The sequence below is a fragment of the Octodon degus genome, unplaced genomic scaffold, assembly GCF_000260255.1.
Source record: "Octodon degus isolate 3935 unplaced genomic scaffold, OctDeg1.0 scaffold00080, whole genome shotgun sequence".
Taxonomy (NCBI): domain Eukaryota; kingdom Metazoa; phylum Chordata; class Mammalia; order Rodentia; family Octodontidae; genus Octodon; species Octodon degus.
This window is the reverse complement of record NW_004524656.1, coordinates 4,129,854-4,139,964: the sequence shown is the minus strand read 5'-3', so window position 1 is coordinate 4,139,964 and position 10,111 is coordinate 4,129,854. Positions and strand designations below refer to the sequence as shown.

The following is a 10,111-nucleotide window of genomic DNA, read 5'->3' as shown; positions in this document are numbered from 1 at the left end:
AATACTAAAATAAATACAGTGTCGCTACTTCACTTTTACTTTTTGTAGGGTGTCTGGAACGTACCCTCCACGATAACCTCCACAATAAGTGAGGGACCACCGTACATGACAACATGTTTATGTCCTGCATTAAATAAAATATATTATTAAAATTAATTTCATTTATTTTTCTTTTTTAAAGAAGTGTGCTTACTAGAGATTTTTAAATTACATTTGTGGCTTGCATGAATTTAAGTTCAATGGTGCTGCCTAGAATCTTATTTTGAAAGTTAAGGCATGATTATGAAAGGTCAGTGTCACGTTCAAAAATGAAACCAGATTTCTTTGTTCTTTTATAAAATGACCTTAGTTGATGTCTGTGTTTATACACAAGCAAAACTAGATCAAATTTTGTTCTTTCAAAGGCATATGATGGGGCCTCGAATTACTTTATTTCTAAACTTAAATATTTTTAGTATCTTGAAAGGTCTTTATTTTGGTTTTAAATTATAGGTTGCCATCAGTTTCTAAGCTTAACGGCAGTGTCGTCAGTGATGGTGAGCGAGAAGATTCTGAGCGATTTTTTATTCGTTATTATGTGGATGTCCCAAAGGAAGAAGCACCGTTCAGGTAACAGTCTCTCATCAGCTAGGCAAGTGTTGTCCTGTGTAGGCAGCTTTAAAACTATGTTGGAGGGCAAAATCTAATGTTCACCTATTGGCTCATTCTTAGAGGACTTTGATGATAAGTTTTGCTTTTTTAAAGGAAGAAACAGGGCTAGGGAGATAGCTCAGTGATCTCAGTCCCTGCCTGGCAAGCACAAGGACCTGGGTTTGATACCTGTTACTACATGCTGGCCTCGGAACCCCGGATGCAGCATACCAGCCCCTGAAACATGGTGGTGCACACTTGTAATCCCAGTGCTGGGAAGGCTGAGAAAGGAGGATCATTAAGAGGAAAACAAACACATAAGTAGGAAGAAGCACAAAACTTACTGCATCTCATTTTCCACAGTGTCTCACACTTGTGTAAGAATGATTATTTCGCCAATTCAGTAGTTTCCACTCTGAACTTCTTTTCCTAAACTTGTTTTATTAATTTTCTTTTCTGGTGGCACATTTTTACTGACACTCAAAATTGGTGTCATGTATTTTGCATTGCTTTCAGAATAATTTTAAGAGTTTGGCAGACTTGGAAGATGTATAGTAGGTTCAGAATAGAGAAAACAATTGGAAAATAAGCTTCCTAGAAATATTAAAGAATTAGAATGGTTGTGTGGAAAGAGAAATGCTGAGTACTAGTTAGTAAATACTGTTAAGTGTATGAAGAGTTATCTGTATTGTTTAGTGAGAAACTACTTTAAAAACTCTGCAGATAAGATGAAATGTAGCAGATATGATATAGGCAGATATATAAGAAAAGAAATAAGCTTCCAGATGTTGGTAACTAGAAGTAGCACTAAAAAGTTGCGTACTTTTCTTCCTTAATGACTTTATGAATACTGTAGTATGGATGCCTAGTTGGTGGGAGGAATTTCAGACAACTGGAATAAAAGTTAGGGCTCACTGTGAGTCGGTGTAGTTGGGCCTCCTGGTGACACGTCTTGGATTGTAATTCATCCTTACTGCATACACACCCCCTCTATTCTCTAATACTTACAGAGGCTTTCAGGGAGTTGACATTCTGTAAGCCTCAACAAGTGCCGTATAAAAACATTTTATAGCATTAGTAGTGTTTGAAAGCCTAAGCATTTAAAAAGTTACATAAATTAAGTAAAAATTTTGGAGATAACTTAAAAATTAACAGAGCAGCCAAGTAGTAGATATTACTGTATCTTTTAAAGTAACATATATATTAAGATAAATTGTTCTCTAAAAAGTCTTTTTCATACAAATAGCTAAATATCTACAGTTTCATTTGGTTTAGTCTAACATATTAAAGGAAGAAGTGAGTATTTTGGCTTTGAGCATAAGTCTGTCGTGATTATTTTTTAACTTCGGTCTCCTACCAGAAGATATGTGTTGAGAATTCTTTCCTGCCCTCACTGCTGTAATTATCTTGCAATGTGTTTAAGCCTCTGAGCTAGTTGGTGTTCTTGAATGGGAGCCACAGAAAGCAACTTTGATTAAATTTAATTGGGAGAGAAATTTATCGGAAGGCCTTCTGAAAGCATTGTAGCATTGTAAGTAGGATGAAGACGTGGGGATGGGTCAGAACCAAGGGTGACAAGGACAGAGATGGTTTTACTCACATTCAGCCTCATGCCCCTGTCATCGCTTGGTGCTGCAGTGCTGGGCTTTACCTCTGGGCACCCGATGCTGTGTGTTGGAGTTTTAATTTCCCTGTGTGCGCTCAAAACAATTTCTCACTGACCTCCTCTTTGAAAATATTTATTAGGTTCATACTATAAGATTGATGCTGTTGTAGAACTAAGTAATGAATAAAGTTCCTGCTTTTATGAAGCTCAATTTTAATGGGTTTCTTCATTGACCATTACCTTATTGCCCACAAGTGCGAAATCCACTCGGAAGTAAATGATTGACTGTGTTTAGGGCATCTTGGGGAACAGCCATAGGGAGAAAGGCTTGCTTGCTCCAGTCCTGGTTTCTGCAGTGAGAGGTACAACATTGTGTCCCTTGGTTGGTACTATTCCCCTGATAGACCAAGTGAGTACAAAAAAATGTGTAACGTTGGGCTGTCTCTTAGATGTTCCAGTATATATATATATTTTTTTTCCACCCCTCTGGTTATATAAAAATTTATTCTTAGTTGTCTTACTGTATTCCTTATATAGCTGAAATCACATTTCTTTGCAGTAAAATAAGATATTGCTGGTTTTATGAATTACAGAATCTATCCATTTGTCCTTCCTTTCTATATCTTGGAACCTATTGATTTCGTTGTAAAGTTAACTACCCTAGTGTACCCTTTACAAAACAATGGGAAAATTAGAGAAGAAAAGTTAATTAAATTTTATAAACATTTACGTGAAATGATTTAAAAAAACAAACATAAGTATGCATTGATACTCTCATTTTTTAAAATATATAATGTTTGGGTACAGGGTCTCTCACTACACAGCTCAGACTCTTAGTGATCCTCCTGTTGTCAGCCTTCCCAGCACCAGCATTATAGGCGTGTGCCAACGTGCCTGGACTTACTCTCATGTTTTTACATTGATCCTGAATACATAAATGATGTTTATAATATTCCCCTCCTATTATTTGCCCTTTTCATTTATATGCAGGTAAGGCAGCCTTGAGGTAACTTAAATTGGACAGAAGGGTTTTGTGTGTTTTTGTTTTTAACCTGTTTGGAGATAAAAGGTGAATTTAAATCTGCATGCATGCGTTCGTGTGTGTGTGTGTGTGTGTGTGTGTGTGTGTGTGTGTACTTTAACCCTTGATGCTTTTGCCTGCAGGTGGTTTGGGCAGTCCTGCATCATGTCTTGGTGGGCAGTCCCAGGAGATACTACAGGGATGGTCTGGTTTCCTCAATACTCATGTGTCCCTCTGCTGTATTTCTCTTAACCACCAAGGTTACTTGCCTTGGCTGCCTCTTTCAAGAGTGTGGCATGCTTCTTTTGGTATAACAATTTGTAGAATTTAAAAAGGGCAGAGACTCATTGTCCAGGTGGAATAATTTTAGTACTAGTGGAAACGTTCCTGTCCTGAGTGTGAAGTCTCTAAACCCAGTAGAGCTCAGCTGTGGGAAAGAACAGTTTTACAGATTGGTCCTATGATGTGATCCTTTGGTGTACTATGTCCTTCGTTTAACTGACGGCCTTTTGTTCAAGACCCCTGTCAATTGAAATGTTGAACAGGGGTGTGGTGTGTTGTGATCACACTCTTTGCTCCCCTTAGGGAAACAATACTACTTTTAGTTTAATGTTAGAATGCCAGTTTATTCTGGTCCGGAAAACTAGATGATGCTTCAACTACTGCAAAAGATTCATGCTGTCAGATTATTTTAATCCATTCTGGCCTGCTGCCTGTTTACTTGTGCCCACTTTCCACCCTAGTAAATGCCATTTGCTTGGTCTCTTCTGTTCTTGAAATGGGTAGTCTGATTTTAGTATTTTTTGTCTCTCTTATAAAGTATTTTTCAGAGAGGTGAACATTCTACTATACTTGTATTTTCAAGATATGAAGTAGGAAATGTCATCTAGGATCTTTTAAGGTTTATAGATAGAGAATGGGTAAAGGTGTAATGTAAGTTACACAGTCATACCCATCCTTCTTATGTTTTACAGTTTTTAAATCATTTCCACATTATCCTAAGGCATATGTGATATTGTATATATTCTTTTAGCATAGACCATTATTGTGTCCAAAACCAATTTCCAGTCAACTAATTGGATAAACATTTAGTATCATTCTCAGGTACTGAAGATAGCTTTTGAATTCAGAGTCTTGATCAAGTGTGGTTATATCAGCAAACAGTTGGAACTAAAATTGCCTTTTATTCCTTGGTCTAAACCAGTTAGAATCCGCACCTATGTACTTTTTTTTTAGCCTGCTCATGTTAATGAACAAAAGTCTTAAGATTGATATTATAATGAACTGTACAGAGCATGCTGTTACCTGATACTAGTGGAACAGGATTTATGTATGGAAGGATGAAGAGTGAAGCAAATGGGAATTAGTTTACTCTTGCAAGGGAATTCAGGCAAGGGGATTTCACTGCCTTCTCAGGCAAGAGATAGAGGACAGAGTAAGAGGAGCTCCTCAACTAGCTATGGAGAGGCCTAAGTGAGAATTAAAGATTTAGGGTATACCTAACTCATAGTATTCCAAGCCACTGCCATTCTAATTTTTTTTTTTAGGACAGGGTCTTGCTGTGTAGTTCAGGCTGGTCTTATGCTCACTTTTGTAGCCTCTGGGCTGGTCTTGAACTTGCAGCAGTCCTCCTGTCTCAACCTCCCATGTGCTGGGATTATAGATGTGTACTACTATGCCCGATTCCAGGGCTGCCATGGCATGTGAGGTTGGGGATTGAGCTCAGAGTCTTTGTGCTTTCCAGGTAGGTGCTTGTGCCTCAGAGCTATCTCCCCAGCCCTTCCAATTCTTTTTCACTGTATTTATCAGTGTTCTTCCATGTAGTAGTCATAACATGGATGCAAATTGAACTAACTCATAAATTGTTCAGCTCAGAGCATCAAACCTTCCTTTTTTTTTTTTCCCATGGGGTTTCATTTCTTTTGTTGTAAAAGAAAAAGGGTAACCTTCCTTAAGAGTACCTGGATTTAGTTTGTACATTGGGACTAGTTTGTAGGGGTTACCTTACGTTTTTTTCTTTCTTTACAAATGCTGTCATGTACCTGTAGTGCAGCGGGTGCTCTACCACTTAGTCTCGAATCTCTGTATCCCACATTCAGCACTCTCTCAGTTATCTGGCGCCTTCTCTGTGACTATGATGACAATTATTTCACTGCTTCATGTTAAGAAACTTACACAATGTCTCCGTGAGCAAGAATGTGATGTTCATTGGCTGCTTCTAGACCAGAAGCCAAGTGACATTGCTCGTAATTACCTGAGGGTGTACTGCACCTCGCCCACTCCCTGGTGACAGTTTTTTTTTGACAAGTTGAAGTAACTAGGAACCTAGTAAAAGAATAATGACTACTGTGTAGCTCACAGAAGTGACGAGATTAGAGAAGTAGACGTGGGCAGGCTTGGAAGGAACAAGGCACAGCCAGGCTTCTGTCATTATTTATGTATCTGTGTGCATCTGACACTGGTCATCAGCAAGCTGCTGGACTTCACTGCCGTCAGACATTTATAGCCATGCTTCATTGTGTTATGTGTTTTCTTTTCTTCCTTTCTTTTTTGGTTTTGTGTGTTGCTTTTTTAAGACAGAGTTTCACAATGTAGTTCATCCTGGCCTTGAACTTGTGATCCTCCTTCCCCTAATCTTAGCCTGTAGAGTGTAGGGTTAGGGATGTGCCAGTGCACTTAGCTGGGCTTTTTTTTTTTTTGCTCTTTCTATATCTACTGTTATTAATGTCATTGCGACTTCGTATCTGTATTACTCCTTAAACTAGGTTTGCTCCTTGGTCAGTAGGGCACTTAGATGCCAGCTAGCCAGAGCTGATGTATATTCCCTGTAGTACCTGTTTCCTAACGGTTTTTTGTGTAAGTCCATTGACGGGATTATCCACGTGTTGGTCAGCTCTCTAGCGCTGTGACCAAACACCTGAGGAAGTCAGTTTAGAGAAGGAAGAATTGATTTGGCTCCTGGTTTTAGAGGCCTTGGTCCCTGGTCACACAGCTTGATTGTTTCTGGGCTGAGGTAAGTAGAACATCTGGCAGAGGTGGTGTGGTAAGGAAAGTGTCTTGACTCATAGAGGCCAGAAAAGAGAGAAGGAGAGAGAATGCAGAGAGAGCTGAGGGGACAGGGCCAGTGAGCAGATACAGACCTGGGTCACATCCTCACCCACTCCCTTCATCTGCCAGGTATGGATTGATCCATTGATGAAGTTAGAGCTTCATGATTCTCCACTTTTCAAAAGCCCATAAGCAACTAATTCTTCAACACATGAATCATTGTAGGGGGTAAAGGGGCATATTAGATCCAAGCATAACAAGACATTCGCTCAGCAAGTATTTTACATCCCTTGCAGTAGCCAGAAACTGTAAGGCATTAAAAGGAACTATAATAGCATTTACCCTGATGGCAAGACAGGCTGGTGAATAAGAACACGGGAATTTGTATTAAATTTTTTTTTGTCATGAATTAAGAATAGGGTTGAGTAAACAGAGTATTAGGACTATGCTTTTTAATCTATATTGCAAATTATATGCCTAATCCCACCCTAAAATTCTAATACATAATGAACACAGTGTATAGTCAGTAATGTAGATTTGGCCTATTAGATAATTCAGCATCTCAGGGCCAGGGAGATAGCTCAGTGATGTAAGTGCCTGCCCTGGCAAGTACAAAGTTGCAAGTTTGATCCCTGGTACCTCAAAACAGAACAAAACAAAAAAAGATAATTCAGTGTCTCATGTAAAGTCATATTGGAGTGCTATTTTGTGGGAAGAGTGGAGGTTTCGTTTTGGAGAAAACATTTAATTTTGTCATAGATTTTTCCCTTCACTAGTAGGGAATGAACCCAAGGAGCACTGAATTCTATCTGCATTTCTTTTTTTCAGACAGGGCACTAAATTGCTGAGGCTGGCTTGAATTTTTAATCCTCTTCCCTCAGCCTCCTGAGTAGTACCACCACACGCAGCATTTTTGTTTTCACATCATTGTTTGACTTCATTTTGCTATACATTCTAACTTTTACAGCAGCCTTCCCTCATTCACTTTCCAGAGCTTTTCCTCCTGCTCTCATTTTCCGGTCTTGTGTTAGTTAAATATGAAGTACCTCTATTAGACATAAGTGAGGTAACATGCCCAAAATGTCTTTGAGGGCGTGGGAGTCATGACTGGCCGAGTGTCCTTCCCGGGAGCAAAGCTGTCTTTGAGTCAGCTGGATTAGCCACACTGTTTCCATCTGATAAATTATTTTGCCCATGGAAGACTTTAAGGATGATCTAGAGATTAACATGTTCTGTTTTCCTGTCCCAAAATAAAGTGTTTAGGGCATTGAAGGGTAAGTACTTCTGCATTTTATAAGTATTTCTTCTATGAGCTGGATGATTTCTTGCAGGTGCTCAGCCATCTCTCTTACTGCCTTCTAGTAAGGGGAACTGGAACCTTAGCCTCCCTCCGAAGCTGCGCCATCAGCCGTATGTTTCATGTTTACTTACTTGTGAAACAACCGAAGATGGGAAGCTGCTGTTTTCTGACTTGATCTTTGAACGTCGCAGTGTTCGCTTTGCCAGTCAATAGACTTTTGCTTTCAAAGCCTCCTTTTGTGCCTCCACTCTTCATTGCTGGGCAGCCGCTCTGTGCTGTTTCACACTAAGTACAGGTGGCTGAAAGGATGTCCGCCCTGGACTGGTCATGTTTCAGTTACTGAGCTCTTAGACTTTATGAGCAGAACTTATAGGAAATAACGGGATTCTAGCTGGGTTTCAGAGGACAGCTTAATGGATTTACAGAATATTTATTATAAACCAAGAGGCAGCAGGCCAGAAGCTGGAGATAACAACTCAAAAAAGTAGTGTCTGGTCTCCAGAAGCTTGCCTGCGTGCCACCAAAGGTATTTCCTGGCTGAGTGCTCCTGAGTTTCCAACTTCTAGAGGTTGGAGTTTTGCAGGTCTGGTTCCTTGTACCTCTTTACTCCTCCTTTGTGTAATTTTAGCCAGTCCTGTGGCTTTGGATGGCCATTGTATTCTAAAAAGTGCCTGATCTGTGCCCTCAGCCCTGACCTGCCCTAAAGTGCTAGCTCCCTACTGCCATCGCTGAGTGTTTACTCCCAGTGTGTGTGAAACCAGATCTTTGGTTGGGTGCCCTCCTTACCCGGCGCACCACCTCCGTCTCTGCTCCTCTGAATGTTTCCCTCCACTTCCCCCTCTTTCAGTTGCTCAGGGCAAGGCTGTTGGAGTCCCTCTTGCTTTCTTTCTCCCTTGCTCACATCTAATCCATCTGGTTTTTTTCCTTTCAGTTAGATGTTCAAAAAGTATATGTAGAACCTGGCTCCTGTATCCATTTACCTGAGTCCTAGCCTTTGCTGTCTCTTACCTGTATTGTTATAGTAGCCCTGCAGCCACACTTGTTCCATTGCCTGTTTTCTGCATTGCAGCCAGTTGATAAGAACTCTGGTCCGTCGATCGGTCTCTGTCTGTCTGTCTGTCTGTCTCTGTCACTGTCTCGGTCTCGGTCTCTCTGTGTGTGTCAGTGTCTTGATCTGTAGTCCAGACCACCCTTCAGTCACTGTAGTCCAGGCTGGGCTAAAACCTCTAGTGATCCTCTGCCTCAGCCTCCCGAGTACTGGGGTCACAGGCGTGCGCCACCGCGCCCTCTCTAGGACTCGAGTTTCTCTATGTTCAAACAAGCAGAGCTTCCTTGCTGTTCTTCACATACATCAGGGGCACTCGCTTGTTAGCTTGCACACTTCTCTCACTGTCTGCGATGCACCAGGTCATCTGCTTGACCATCACTGGCATCTTAGAGATTTCTTCTCTGCTCTGGCTAAAGTAGTGCACTTTTGTTTCTTTTAACCTGCTTTTTTTTTCTTGTCATTTATTAACTTTTAACGTATATTTCTGGTATATTGTCTGTCTCCTCCCATTGTAAGCTGTGCGGAAATTAGAGCTTACTCTTTGGGTGCCTGGTTATCTCCCCGGGGCCTAGAGCAGTGCCTGGCACTAGAGCAGTCTTCAGTAAAATGATGAATATTCACTTTATGCTCTGGAGACACCAGAAGGAGGAGGTAGGTCTGCTTGAAGAGGCACTTCCTAGACGACTGAGTTAATCTGGTGAGAGTGAGGGACAGTATTCTGAGTACTTAGGATGGAAAGTCAAAGAGGAAGATAAAGTCTTTGTGTGCAAAGACAGAATGACACAGCAGCTTAAAGTGAGAAGGATGGGAGATAACGCTGGAGAAGATGGTGTGGGCCAGGGCAGGTTTGCTGTGCCGGGGAGTGAGGGCATTTCCTGCTAGGAGATCATTGTAAGGAACAGTTCAAGAGTGGATTTTAGTTTTTTTGTAGGCTGAGAGACATCTGGAGACGTAGTTAATAACTGAGAACTTTAATAAAGGACATGTGTATTGGTAGTTGCTTTTTAAAAAGAGATATACATTGAATTGCATTATAGAATTTGCAATAGCCAAAAAGTGCATTGCTCAGTTTTGTTTTCTGGTATTGATAGCCCTGATTTCTTCATATGTATATGAATATTGTCCAAAGAGAAAGGAGCCTCCATATTTATGATTCTGCCACATGTTTGTTGTATTTGCCTTTCCCTTTATCAAATGCCTGTCCACTTTGCCTGTATTTATTGGTTTTCCCTTTATCCATTTCCTCTGAGAGACTGAAGAATTTAAGCTGCTAAGTTCATACAGTTCTTTGTTTAATTTTAAAGAGAGAGGGGAAAAAGATGCATCTTTTCTTTTAGAAATCAACACGAGCCTGGGCATGTGCCTCCCAGCGTTGGGGAGGCTGGAAACAGGAGGATCACCATGTGTACAAGCTGCGTAGTGAGACCCTGTACCAGATACGGGGGGGGGGCAGGGAGG

General features: G+C 40.7%; 1 protein-coding gene across 1 annotated transcript in view; it reads left to right on the top strand.

The window, feature by feature from the left end:
- The window catches only part of Tbcel (tubulin folding cofactor E like), a 79,153-nt gene that overhangs the window by 40,692 nt on the left and 28,350 nt on the right, over nucleotides 1–10,111 (top strand). Inside the window, exon 7 of the mRNA XM_004636400.3 lies at nucleotides 493–609. Within this exon, the coding sequence (XP_004636457.1) occupies nucleotides 493–609 (117 nt within the window). The remainder of the gene's footprint in view (nucleotides 1–492; nucleotides 610–10,111) is intronic.